This window comes from Salmo salar, chromosome 03, assembly GCF_965601325.2.
Source record: "Salmo salar chromosome 03, fSalSal1, whole genome shotgun sequence".
In the NCBI taxonomy this organism is placed as follows: domain Eukaryota; kingdom Metazoa; phylum Chordata; class Actinopteri; order Salmoniformes; family Salmonidae; genus Salmo; species Salmo salar.
Window position 1 is genome coordinate 14,526,720 of NC_138293.1, and position 13,454 is coordinate 14,540,173.

The 13,454-nt window shown below is 43.2% G+C and overlaps 1 protein-coding gene across 5 annotated transcripts in view; it reads right to left on the bottom strand.

The window, feature by feature from the left end:
• The window catches only part of LOC106598877 (kinesin-like protein KIF1A), a 45,947-nt gene that overhangs the window by 16,709 nt on the left and 15,784 nt on the right, over window positions 1-13,454 (bottom strand). For 2 of the 5 annotated variants that reach the window (XM_014189907.3, XM_014189904.3), the window contains exons 6-29: window positions 12,997-13,175; window positions 12,728-12,839; window positions 12,317-12,394; window positions 12,028-12,093; window positions 11,903-11,920; window positions 11,647-11,725; window positions 11,401-11,479; window positions 11,037-11,179; window positions 9,595-9,725; window positions 9,265-9,344; window positions 9,077-9,152; window positions 8,836-8,915; window positions 8,438-8,544; window positions 6,082-6,165; window positions 5,616-5,796; window positions 5,443-5,515; window positions 5,247-5,343; window positions 4,958-5,106; window positions 3,606-3,784; window positions 3,308-3,445; window positions 2,988-3,106; window positions 2,764-2,849; window positions 2,494-2,629; window positions 1,889-2,069 (exon numbers count right to left, since the gene is read on the bottom strand). In XM_014189907.3, the coding sequence (XP_014045382.1) occupies window positions 1,889-2,069; window positions 2,494-2,629; window positions 2,764-2,849; window positions 2,988-3,106; window positions 3,308-3,445; window positions 3,606-3,784; window positions 4,958-5,106; window positions 5,247-5,343; window positions 5,443-5,515; window positions 5,616-5,796; window positions 6,082-6,165; window positions 8,438-8,544; window positions 8,836-8,915; window positions 9,077-9,152; window positions 9,265-9,344; window positions 9,595-9,725; window positions 11,037-11,179; window positions 11,401-11,479; window positions 11,647-11,725; window positions 11,903-11,920; window positions 12,028-12,093; window positions 12,317-12,394; window positions 12,728-12,839; window positions 12,997-13,175 (2,651 nt within the window). Of the gene's footprint in view, window positions 1-1,888; window positions 2,088-2,493; window positions 2,630-2,763; window positions 2,850-2,987; window positions 3,107-3,307; window positions 3,446-3,605; window positions 3,785-4,957; window positions 5,107-5,246; window positions 5,344-5,442; window positions 5,516-5,615; window positions 5,797-6,081; window positions 6,166-8,437; window positions 8,545-8,835; window positions 8,916-9,076; window positions 9,153-9,264; window positions 9,345-9,594; window positions 9,795-11,036; window positions 11,180-11,400; window positions 11,480-11,646; window positions 11,726-11,902; window positions 11,921-12,027; window positions 12,094-12,316; window positions 12,395-12,727; window positions 12,840-12,996; window positions 13,176-13,454 lie in introns of all 5 variants that reach the window. The other 3 variants (XM_014189902.3, XM_082973286.1, XM_045714518.2) reach the window with 3 other exon arrangements.

The window sequence follows — 13,454 nt, forward strand, 5'->3', positions numbered from 1 at the left end:
CCCTTAGGAATAACAATAACCCTTAGGAATAACACTAACCCTTAGGAATAACAATAACCCTTAGGAATAACAATAACCCTTAGGAATAACACTAACCCTTAGGAATAACACTAACCCTTAGGAATAACACTAACCCTTAGGAATAACACTAACCCTTAGGAATAACACTAACCCTTAGGAATAACAATAACCCTTAGTAACCCTTAGGAATAACACTAACCCTTAGGAATAACACTAACCCTTAGGAATAACACTAACCCTTAGGAATAACACTAACCCTCAAGAATAACACTAACCCTTAGGAATAACACTAACCCTTAGGAATAACACTAACCCTTAGGAATAACACTAACCCTTAGGAATAACAATAACCCTTAGGAATAACACTAACCCTTAGGAATAACACTAACCCTTAGGAATAACACTGACCCTTAGGAATAACACTAACCCTTAGGAATAACACTAACCCTTAGGAATAACACTAACCCTTAGGAATAACACTAACCCTTAGGAATAACACTAACCCTTAGGAATAACACTGACCCTTAGGAATAACACTAACCCTTAGGAATAACACTAACCCTTAGGAATAACACTAACCCTTAGGAATAACACTAACCCTTTGGAATAACAATAACCCTTAGGAATAACACTAACCCTTAGGAATAACACTAACCCTTAGGAATAACAATAACCCTCAAGAATACACTAACCCTTAGGAATAACACTAACCCTTAGGAATAACACTAACCCTTAGGAATAACACTAACCCTTAGGAATAACACTAACCCTTAGGAATAACAATAACCCTTAGGAATAACAATAACCCTTAGGAATAACACTAACCCTTAGGAATAACACTAACCCTTAGGAATAACACTAACCCTTAGGAATAACAATAACCCTTAGGAATAACACTAACCCTTAGGAATAACAATAACCCTTAGGAATAACACTAACCCTTAGGAATAACACTAACCCTTAGGAATAACAATAACCCTTAGGAATAACAATAACCCTTAGGAATAACACTAACCCTTAGGAATAACAATAACCCTTAGGAATAACAATAACCCTTAGGATAACAATAACCCTTAGGAATAACACTAACCCTTAGGAATAACACTAACCCTTAGGAATAACAATAACCCTTAGGAATAACACTAACCCTTAGGAATAACACTAACCCTTAGGAATAACAATAACCCTTAGGAATAACACTGACCCTTAGGAATAACACTACCCTTAGGAATAACACTAACCCTTAGGAATAACACTAACCCTTAGGAATAACAATAACCCTTAGGAATAACACTAACCCTTAGGAATAACACTAACCCTTAGGAATAACACTAACCCTTAGGAATAACAATAACCCTTAGGAATAACACTAACCCTTAGGAATAACAATAACCCTTAGGAATAACAATAACCCTTAGGAATAACACTAACCCTTAGGAATAACACTAACCCTTAGGAATAACACTAACCCTTAGGAATAACAATAACCCTTAGGAATAACACTAACCCTTAGGAATAACACTAACCATAAGATTTAAGTTTGTTTAAATCAAGAGAGGATGTGGTGGTTTCTGGATAGAGAGAAGTGACAGGTCCTGAATGGCACGGCACTGTCATAGCATAGCTATGAGACAGTTAGAATACCTGAGTTAAAGTACCTGAACCATAGACACTTGTTGTTGTTCCTAAGAAGAGATTTTAAAAACAAATGCCCCCATATGCAACATCATCATCATCATCATTCAAAATGCTTTTCCTCACTGACATCTTGTAAGTCTCTCTCAAAAACATTGAACCTAAACCTCAAGGCACTTCCTGGTCAAATAAAGTCTAAAATACATCAAAATGTTGGGTGGGAGGCACTAACTTGAACTGGCAGAAGATATCGGCATATTCAGCAGAGATGCTGGAGGCTTGCAGCACGGTGACCCTGAAGGTGAAGATGGATCCGATGCGGAGGTGGGACAGGGCCTTCTCCTGGTTCAGCTCCAGGGGTAGTTCCAGACCCAGAACCCCCTTCAATGGGCTCTGAGGGGCCTCCGGAGTGGCTGTGATGGGGGACAAGTCTGTGGTCATAGTGAGTACATGTTGACCTTTCAGTTAACATTTAATTGACATATTATGGTTTATTTGGATAGGAAGGCGATGCGAAACACATCGACACATTGAATAAACAATTATCCGATGCATTACACCCTAGATAGGCTTACATAAATATGTCTTCTCTAAACATATTTGTGCGTATAATATCTGAGGACCACAATGGGAATAAGTCCTTGACTTTGTTTGTCATCCTCAATGATTTGTACTGTGGGCGCTGCCATTGTACACCATTGAATATCTCTTTATAGTAGAAAGGGGGGGCCTAACGTTGAGACCACACTTGCAATACCAACAGAACTTCCATAACACATTATATTATAGAGAAATCAGGTGTGATGATGATGAAGATGATGACTAAGATGCCCTCACCAGCACAGGTGTTGTTGTTGACCTCGTCAGGGTCAGCTCCTATGTCAGAGGTCTGTCCCTCCCCCTCAACAAAGCGGAGCTCCTCTTGGGAGGTGTTAGAGTGGGACATGCTGCTGGAACACGACTCTGTCTGGAACTGACCAGACAAACACTTGATATGATATATATTATAACCCTTTTAGATAATGACACTGTATTGTTTTAGATACAGCATGCAGACAGTGGCTTGGCAAGCACTCAAGTTTTTATATCATTTCTTACTGATTCTACCTTCTCAAACTGTTGGTCCTCAAAGGAGATCTTGGCAGTTCCTGACTGTCTGACACCAGAGCCATAGTCAGGGGCTTCTTCATCAGCTGGGGAGAGAAGACAGCTGGTTGGTTACAACTCCAAACACTCAACAAATACTAGAAGCATCCATAAACAAACTGTAATAGCTGCTGTATCACTCTGTCTCAGTCTTTCTCAGTTTCACAAGAGTCAACTCTCTGTACCTGAGATGGCCTGCACTGCCACCCTGAGGAAGCCCTTCACCTCTCCCTTCTCACTGACGATGGCCACGCGGTGCACCAGGGGCACGGGGTACAGCAGGTTACTCAGGTACACAAAGGCCCTGCGGACGGGGACAGAGAAGGAGAGTGGGAGCAGGAACAGACACGGGGCAATCATTTCAGTCCCCTCTGTATCTGTATCGTATTGGATCTGTTTCCTTTTGCTCTCATAATGAAAACACTGGCTGCTTAGTTATTACCTCAAGGAAGTAAGGGAAAGACGGCTACATTTGAAAAGAACAGGGCCTGGGTCCATGACTGACCTGCCCACCAGACGGAACCATGGGAAGCGGTCATAGAAGGGGTCTCCCCCGGTCAGGGCCTGGTCACAGTCCTCCACAGTGCTGCTGGGCACCTCCGCCGCACGGTCGTACATCTCCCTCATCAGGTCCAGCCTCTGCCTACAGGTGGCAGAACAGTCAACACACATCAGCTCAGATTACATCAAACCAACAGACACAGTAAAGTAGATGCTGGGTAACGTAAACCCATATAGTCCTACATACCAGAGCTATGTGCAAAATAAACCTGTACAAACTCCCACGATCCCCCCACACATACCTGAGTTTCTCCAGGGTCCAGTAGTGTGTGGCCCCGTTCTTCTGGTCCTGGACCTCCACTGCTACGATGGTGCGGGGGAAGGGCTGCCTCTCCCTCTCCTTGGTCAAGCTGGGGGGCAGCAGGTCCGGGGGCAGTGGGGAGTACAGGGTGTCGGTCAGCAGCACAAACTGGAACTGGACCTGCAAAGGAGAGAGTGGATCATTTGAACATTTTAGCATGTTAGCAACAAAATAGTTTTGTTTTAGAATGTTGTCGTCAAATCTCATTTCACTGACTCATCGAACCGATTCACAATTGGTAAGGTTCAATGACGACGCAAGGGTCTTTTTTTGAAATACCAGTCTTTGCCGACACGTTGAATGGATTTACAGTTTCCTAAGACAGTTAACATTTTAGTCATTTATCAGATGCTCTTATCGAGAGCGACGTACAGCAGTGAGTACATAGGTTTTATTTTATTTTCATACTAAGAATAGTACCCGTCTGGTAGATTGACTGAACTGATTAACAACGCAGTTTCATTGTACTGATAGCTGACAGTTTCACCATTGAATCTTTGTTCTACTTTATAGATATAATATACAGTGAGCTCCAAAAGGTATTGGGACAGTGAAGCATTTGTTGTTGTTTTGGCTCTGTACTCCAGCACTTTGGATTTGAAATGATACTTTGTACCCAATAGAAATGAATGGTAAATTATGTATTGTGTCATTATGCAGTCACTTTTATAGTAAATAAGAATATAATTATTTACCATTCATTTCTATTGGGCACAAAATAATCTGAAACACAACCCAAAAAAACAGCAAATGCATCTAACAAGTGTGTAGAGTCACAAGCTTTATGTAGTCATTGCGTGCTGAGAATATGGGACCAAATACTCAACTTTTGACTACTTTAATACACATATATGTGAATTTGTTCCAATACTTTTGGTCCCCTAAAATGGGTGGACTATGTACAAAAAGCGCTGTAATTTCTAAACGGTTCACCTGATATGAATACAAAATACCCTCTAATTAAAGCTGACTGTCTGCCGTTCAACCACAAGGTCGTCGTATCAATCCAAAGTGCTGGAGTACAGAGCCAAAACAACAACCAATGTGTCTGTCCCAATACTTTTGGAGCTCACTGTATATTTTATTTTTATTTGACCTTTATTTAACTAGGCAAGTCAGTTAAGAACAAATTGTTATTTTCAATGACGGCCTAGGAACAGTGGGTAAACTGCCTTGTTCAGGGGCTCGGGGATTTGAGCTCGGGGATTTGATCTTGCAACCTTTCGGTTACTAGTCCAACGCTCTAACCACTAGGCTACCTGCCACCCCAAAATATCATGACAGTGTACCTACCTTCTTCTTGAGCTCCACACTGATGGCGTTGGCTTCCTTGAGGAAGATGGCGTTTCCCCACAGCAGGTCCCTGAGGGAGGTAAACTGGTAGAAACGCCACTTACGGAATGCCCACAGTGCAAGCTCCGTCTCACACTTGGTCCATGGAACTATGGGAAAAACTTAAAACATTCCATCATTCTAAAAATATTCCATTGGCTGGCCTCAGCAACGGGCATCTTATTTCAAAACCATTGTAAAAATGTGAAAAAGGGTGGTCTAGGTGGAAAACTGTCAATCACTGTCTCACCTTCCTCCTCAGGCTCCTCCTCTTCCTCTGGGGGGTCCAGGCAACGGGAGTTTCTGTCCACCTGTTTCTGCAGGGCCTCCAGTTTACTCTCATAGTCCTAGGAGAGACCATGGTACAGACACATCAAATCACATGACAGAATATAGAGCATATATCTCATACATATTTCAAAAAATCTCTTAGTGGCCTGTCTTACCAGTCTCTGTTGTTCCAGAAGGTTACTGGCCTCCTCTCGTTCTCTTCGGTACTGATCTTCTAACTCTTGAAGCCTGCAGACAAAACGATCACAAATCAGTTTTAAGCTATATAAAAGGATGATAGTTCATTACAGCTGGTGCTTTGCCAAAGGTAGACCATCGATTATTGTACCTTGACTCCATCTCCTGCTTCATGTCGATGCCCTGTTTCTCCAGCAGCTCTCTCTGGGCGAAGGCCCAGTCCACGGGCTCCACGGGGGTCTCAGCGCAGGGCGTCCTCTCCCGCTCCTGCCGCGCCTGCTCCGGGTCATTGAAGCGGAACACATGGCTCTTCCCCATGATAATGCGGTTCCCTGGGGTCAGGAGTCAAAGGTCAATCCGAGGTCAACCGCATCATGCATCACTCGTTTCATACATTTTTACCTATTGATGTTTTTCTAAGCCTGGATTGTTCGCGTGTGAATCACCTGTGATGATTCCTTGTTTATTTGTAGATGTTGTATATGGAAGCAGATTCATGCCAAAACAAATAAAACATTTTAAAATAAAATCATTACAAAGTTTTTCAGTATGTTTTACGTGTGTGGTAAATATGTTTCCCACGCTCAGTGGAAGATGCTGAGGGGTTCAAGACTTACCTGAGCGAAGCAGAGTAGGCGTGGTCACCAGTTTCCCGTTGACATAGATCTCCGCCCCCTCGCAGGGCTCCAGGATGACGTTCCCTGTGTCATCATCATCAACAGACAAGAACCACCGGGGATGGTGAACATTTGGCCATTCTACTGACTCTCTTGCACTGGTTCTCTGCACACTCACTGGACTCTACCCACACACTCACTAGACTCTACCCACACACTCACTGGACTCTACCCACACACTCACTGGACTCTACCCATTCTACTGCCAGTCATCCTAATCTATAACACCAGTCTTCCTAATCTATAGTCTATAACCCAGTCATCCTAATCTATAGTCTATTAGCCAGTCATCTTAATCTATAACACCAGTTTTCCTAATCTATAGTTTAAAACCCAGTTTTCCTAATCTAGTCTATAACACCAGTCATCTTAATCTATAGTCTATAACACCAGTCATCCTAATCTATAGTCTATAACACCAGTCATCTTAATCTATAGTCTATAGCCCAGTCATCTTACTCTATAACACCAGTCTCACTAGTCCGCGTCTCTATAGTATAGAACCTCACTAGTCCACGTCTCTATAGTATAGAACCTCACTAGTCCACGTCTCTATAGTCTAAAACCTCACTAGTCCACGTCTCTATAGTCTAGAACCTCACTAGTCCACGTCTCTATAGTCTAGAACCTCACTAGTCCACGTCTCTATAGTCTAGAACCTCACTAGTCCACGTCTCTATAGTCTAGAACCTCACTAGTCCGCGTCTCTATAGTCTAGAACCTCACTAGTCCACATCTCTATAGTCAAGAACCTCACTAGTCCACATCTCTATAGTCTAGAACCTCACTAGTCCACGTCTCTATAGTCTAGAACCTCACTAGTCCGCGTCTCTATAGTCTAGAACCTCACTAGTCCACATCTCTATAGTCTAGAACCTCACTAGTCCACGTCTATATAGTCTAGAACCTCACTAGTCCACGTCTCTATAGTCTAGAACCTCACTAGTCCACGTCTCTATAGTCTAGAACCTCACTAGTCCACGTCTCTATAGTCTAGAACCTCACTAGTCCACATCTCTATAGTCTAGAACCTCACTAGTCCACGTCTCTATAGTCTAGAACCTCACTAGTCCACATCTCTATAGTATAGAACCTCACTAGTCCACGTCTCTATAGTCTAGAACCTCACTAGTCCACGTCTCTATAGTCTAGAACCTCACTAGTCCGCGTCTCTATAGTCTAGAACCTCACTAGTCCACATCTCTATAGTATAGAACCTCACTAGTCCACGTCTCTATAGTCTAGAACCTCACTAGTCCATGTCTCTATAGTATAGAACCTCACTAGTCCGCGTCTCTATAGTATAGAACCTCACTAGTCCACGTCTCTATAGTCTAGAACCTCACTAGTCCACATCTCTATAGTCTAGAACCTCACTAGTCCACGTCTCTATAGTCTAGAACCCAGTCATCCTAATCTATAGTCTATAACCCAGTCATCCTAATCTATAGTCTATTAGCCAGTCATCCTAATCTATAACACCAGTATTCCTAATCTATAGTCTATAACCCAGTCATCCTAATCTATAGTCTATTAGCCAGTCATCCTAATCTATAACACCAGTCTTCCTAATCTATAGTTTAAAACCCAGTTTTCCTAATCTAGTCTATAACACCAGTCATCCTAATCTATAATCTATAACACCAGTCATCCTAATCTATAGTCTATAACACCAGTCACCCTAATCTATAGTCTATTACACCAGTCATCCTAATCTATAGTCTATTAGCCAGCCATCTTAATCTATAGTCTATAACACCAGTCATCCTAATCTATAGTCTATTAGCCAGCAATCTTAATCTATAGTCTATAACACCAGTCATCCTAATCTATAATCTATAACACCAGTCATCCTAATCTATAGTCTATTAGCCAGTCATCCTAATCTATAATCTATAACACCAGTCATCCTAATCTATAGTCTATTAGCCAGCCATCTTAATCTATAGTCTATTAGCCAGTCATCTTAATCTATAGTCTATAACACCAGTCATCCTAATCTATAGTCTATAACACAGTTTTCCTAATCTATAGTCTACAACACCAGTCATCCTAATCTATAGTCTATAACCCAGTCATCCTAATCTATAGTCTATAACATAGTTTTCCTTATCTATAGTCTATAGCCCAGTCATCTTACTCTATAGTCTATAACACCAGTCTCACTAGTCCCAGTCTCTACAGAGTCTCTATAACCTCTGCTGCACTCAGGCATAATCTGCCAATTATTCCTCCCATAGAAATATAACAAATAGAACTAGCATGGTTCATCCACAGTTGGTCAATTCAGTCTCACCTTCTCCCCCGGGGCCTGTGGTGCTGCTGAAGGTGCAGTGCTCGCCCTGGATAAAATGGCCGCTGAGCACGATGTCCTGGCGACTTCTGGCGTCCTCACGACCCACCCTGAAGGAAAGATACAGAGGATATGGAGTCTAGAGTGATTTGCTGTACGCAGATGTGTTTCTTGTAAGAAAGCTATTTCAGTCTTCACATTCTGAAGATGATAAAATATCCTAGCCCACTTCCCAGGACCATTCATCACCTTTGATATTCCAGGTAGTAAACTTAAACAGCTGACCCCCTACTCCAAATCCATATATACTGTACTACAGGACTGTTGGCCACCTCAGTCCAAAATAGTTCTCAATGAAAAGTACACATTTCCTGCAGGTGAAAGAAAGCAGTCGTTCTTACTTGGTGGTCCCATCTTTGATGTAGTAGAGTAAGCACTCAGACATCAATGGGTCCTCGTTAAGGTTCACCAGGTGAGGGGTCTGAAAGAAAGACATGAACATTAGGACTTGTGTCTAACTGTTGTTGACAGGGGTTGTTGTAGCATGATGGGAAAAAATGATTATGTACAGAGCATTATGGGTACTGTAGTGAATATCATTACAGTTGTGATATGGGTGTACTGTATTTTTGAGGTTCTGACCTTCTTGGGGGAGAACACGCCCACGGTGCCTCCATCTTCTCTCATGGCCACACCCATCTCAGCCAGCAGGGCTTCCCTACAGATAGCAGAGAGCCACGTTTTTTGGGGTTAGGGTTTGGGTTAGTTATAACGGTTATTTAAGACAGAGGGACTCAGATGAGGATAAAGGTTAAATCCGTCTGACACACCTCTGCATCCGGATATCTTCAGTGCGGCGCAGCTTCTCCTCCCATGTCTCATTGAGCTCTGCAATGATTTTCTCTGTTTCCTAGGGTGGAAAGAATGACAAATGTCTAAATTGTTAGCCTCCCTCAGCCTTGCCATCTCTCTCAAATGTTCTTCTTCTCCTCTCTATCTCCATCTGTCCCCAGCCGTCTCTCGATCTCTCCACCGCCTTCCTCTCCTCCTCTCTCTCCCCTTCCCACCCTGTCTCTTTCTCCTTCAATCCCTCTAGCTCACACAGTCACCTACTCACTCCCCCACTACCTCTCATTTCACCCTACCTCCCTCCTCCCTACCTTGAGTCTCTCTATGGCCTCCTCGGAGGCGGGGCTGAAGATGCGGTCGTGCAGGTTTGCCATGGAGCCCGCGCGGCTGGACAGAGCAGAGAGTGAGGGGGAGGGGCTCATCCCAGTCATGGCATTGGTCACTGTGGATAGATCACCCATTTGATTGACAGCCTGGCGATTATTGACAAAGTTGTTGTAATCACACAAGTCTGCCAGAAGAAGAGCGGGAGTGTGTGGGGGAGAGAGGGAGAGAGAGGGAGCAGACAGCAGGAAGGTGAGGAAGAGGAGACATCGGGGTGGAGAGAAAAACAGAGAAATGGACATATGGAAGAAAGGGAAGAGCAACAAAAAGAAGAAGAGAGCTCAAAAGATGGATTGTAGAAGCAGACAGGTGCTTACCAAAGCCACTGCAGAGAGAGCGAGAAAAGAGCAACTTAAAATGACGGAATATGTTAAGCATACGATAAGTTAGAGCCAATGCATTTCTCTGACATTCATATGCAAAATACATCAAATACCAAGCTAAAAACAAGCAATGTTATATGAAGACCAGCCAATATATAGGGCAGCCAGTCTAGAAGAAATGTCTTTTAGTTCTTACTTGCAGCATAATCTCCAGGCTGAAAGGCTGTGAAAGCATTATTGAATTAAATTCAATGCAATTCCAAAAAAACGTTATTCATCCGCAAGGGACAATTATGCCGGGCAAGCAGTGTGAATTAGAAGGCAGCTGAGCTCTAGAGCCCCAACCAGAGCCCACATTAAGAACCTGGCATATCAAATCTCCTCTACAGAAGCAGAGCGTCCAATCAGCTAGCTACACACCCAGAGAACCGGTGTAACCAAGGCTGCATGCATCCCAACAGTCTAAAATGGCTTCCTCCCCTCGTCTCCTCTTCTTGATCTACACTGATCTGAAAGGACTGGACAGGTGAAAGTCTGTTCCCTAAGAGGAGTCCACCATTGTGCTTTCACCTATACCATGTTTGCAGATCAGTGCAGATATACGAGAGGAAATGAGAACATGGAATGTACTATGAGAGCAGTTTCTTGTCTACAGGGTCTGCTGGTCTCATGTAAAACCTTTCTATAGGTTTTAGATTAGTTTTGGTTCGGAGTCCTGTCATAGCTCTGGGGTGTAAGGACTTTAGTGTCATAAGAGTTTGAGCTTTATTATCAAGTTAGCTGCAAAAGCGTGAGGTTGCCAGAATATACACACTTTTCAAACCAGCTATCACAGGACCAGGACATCGATACGCTGAGAGGAGAGGGGAGAGAGAAGAGTGTGTGTGAGACACTCATCCTGTGTGTGTGTGTGTGTGTGTGTGTGTGTGTGTGTGTGTGTGTGTGTGTGTGTGTGTGTGTGTGTGTGTGTGTGTGTGTGTGTGTGTGTGTGTGTGTGTGTGTGTGTGTGTGTGTGTGTGTGTGTGTGTGTGTGTGTGTGTACTCACTGTCTATGATATCTCCCAGGCCCTGAGCATAGAGGAGGTCCTTGAGGCGACACACCTCCTCCTTCAACTCACGCACCAGACGGTTGTTGGGGTCCTCGTTGATAACAGCGTTACAGCGGATCTGCTTAGCGCGGTCTGCATACCTGAGTGAATGAAAACCATTAAAGGGGACGTTCACCCCAAAATCTCAATTCTACTTTTTTCATAATTTTATTGACAGTGCTCCTGGATTACTTTCAGGTTTAGTCTCACAATGCATTGTCATTACATTACACAAATGATGACATTGATAGTGTACTATAGGGTCACCCAATGACTACTATGATTTTAACCGGAGAATGTGACCTCAGAGCTGGGTTCTTACCTGAGGGTGCTCAGGGTCTCGTCATAGTTGATATCAGCAGGGCTGAGGGCTGCCACCATGGCGGTGCGAGAGTTACCTCCTAATGGACAGAAAGGGGAAAACAGATGAATTGTGGATGAGGGCGGGAGGAGGAAAGATTATTTAAAGGGTATATGCAGAGGAATTAAACAAAAGAGTAAACAGTGATGAGGATGCTACAATTGGCGTAGTCGGCAGGATCTGGGCTACTAGGTGGAAAGTGCGTACCCAGGTTCTCTCTCAGTAGCCAGGTCAGCACTGAGTCTCTGTATGGGATATGGCTCTCCACCTTCTTCTTCTTCTTGTTCTGTTAACAGATAATCTTCCCAATTAGAATACTGCTTCAATAGAAGTGCATTTACATGTTGACAAATGTAGGCATACTGGTATAAGAAGAAACGCTTGTTAATGAACCATCTCTTAATACCACTTCCCCAAATATTTTCTCATGACAGAAATTGAATAAGTAATTGAAATTGTGTACCTTATTTGGTGCTGAGTCCTAGAAAAATAACAAATTGACAGTATTGTATTAATAGACAGTCTTACCAAATTGCTTAAATTACCATACAGACAAAGATCTGTGTACAGAAGAGAAAGGACTCTAACCACTTCAGCTAAAGCAGAGATGACTTTTCCCAGTGTGGTTAGAGATTTGTTGATATTTGCTCCTTCCTGAAAAGGAACAGATGGGGCGTAGTTAATCAAACGAGAAGCATTGCTTGGGACACAAAAACTACAATCTCCACAATTTCGAGACACAGAGCCGAGATGCTTTGTAAAATGCATAGACATGTCAACTAGAAATGTTAACTCAAAACTTTGAGGAATTCATACATCGACATCACTGGGGGATCAAATTCAGCCCATAAAGTAGACCCAAAAAGGACCCTCTCACCTTCAGCCTGGTTCCTTTGGCTCCTGTAGAGTCAGCTCTCTCACTCCCAGCCAGATCCACCAGGCTGATCTTGCTCACCTGCAACAAGAAACCACTCGGATGTCATCATTTATTTTGGCATGAATCTGCTTCCATACTCTGTATTACAAAGGAAAAATGCCTAGATTCCAAATACACAGTGGTAGCCCCAATAAACGCTCTTTGAGGGCTTATCTGTAATGAGCATTTGAGTAGTGTTATCATAAATGATAACACTGTGGATGTCCAGATAACATGGCAATAGATCTCAACTATAAAAGTGTAAACCCTACATATTGGTCAGAGTTATTAACTCTATGGCCTCAAACTATTGCAGAAGCTTGAACAGGAGGTTGAACCTGGTCATTCATTTGTTATAAGCCTGTACCGTACCTTCTCAGACGTGTTCTCTGAATCCATGTCGTGTTTCTTCTGAGTGAAGATGATGTTGAAGACAGCGTGAGAGCGGCTGCTGGTCTCGTTCATGTTAGTGGCTGCCACCGTCCTGAAGGAAGAGAGAATTTAACCTTGTAACATCCATCCATCCCTCCCTCTTTCATCCATCATCCATCCTCCCTTCCAACCCACCCACCTGCCCACCCACCCATCCATCTATCATCCATCCATCCATCCATCATCCATCCACTGAAAGTCCCATCTACCTGGCCTTGTTGCCAGACTCCATCAGGTCCTGGATGTCGTTGTAGGAGGTGACGGCCAGTTTGGACAGGTCCTCCACGTAGGGCCCCATCAGGGGGTGCTCTCTCACACGCAGGTTCCCTTTGTTCTTCGGGTTCAGCAGGTCACGCACACGCTCACAGTAGATCTCCATGTAGCTCACCTGTGGAGGTCGTCAATACTCTATAGAAGTGCCAATCAAACTAAGTGCCAATCAAACGTCTATTGAGCACTTGGGGTACAAAAGACACTCTTATCAGAACTCTTATCTTATGTTTGTGTTATGACAATACTGTGTCCTCCCCATTGTTTTAACATATTACTTGTCTTGGGGTTAAGCACCCTAATGTGGATTTGCTATTTCATGACTGTCAACCACGTTAGGATACAGTTATGGTGGATTATATATAGATTTAACAGAGCTATTCATATCACCCTGGAG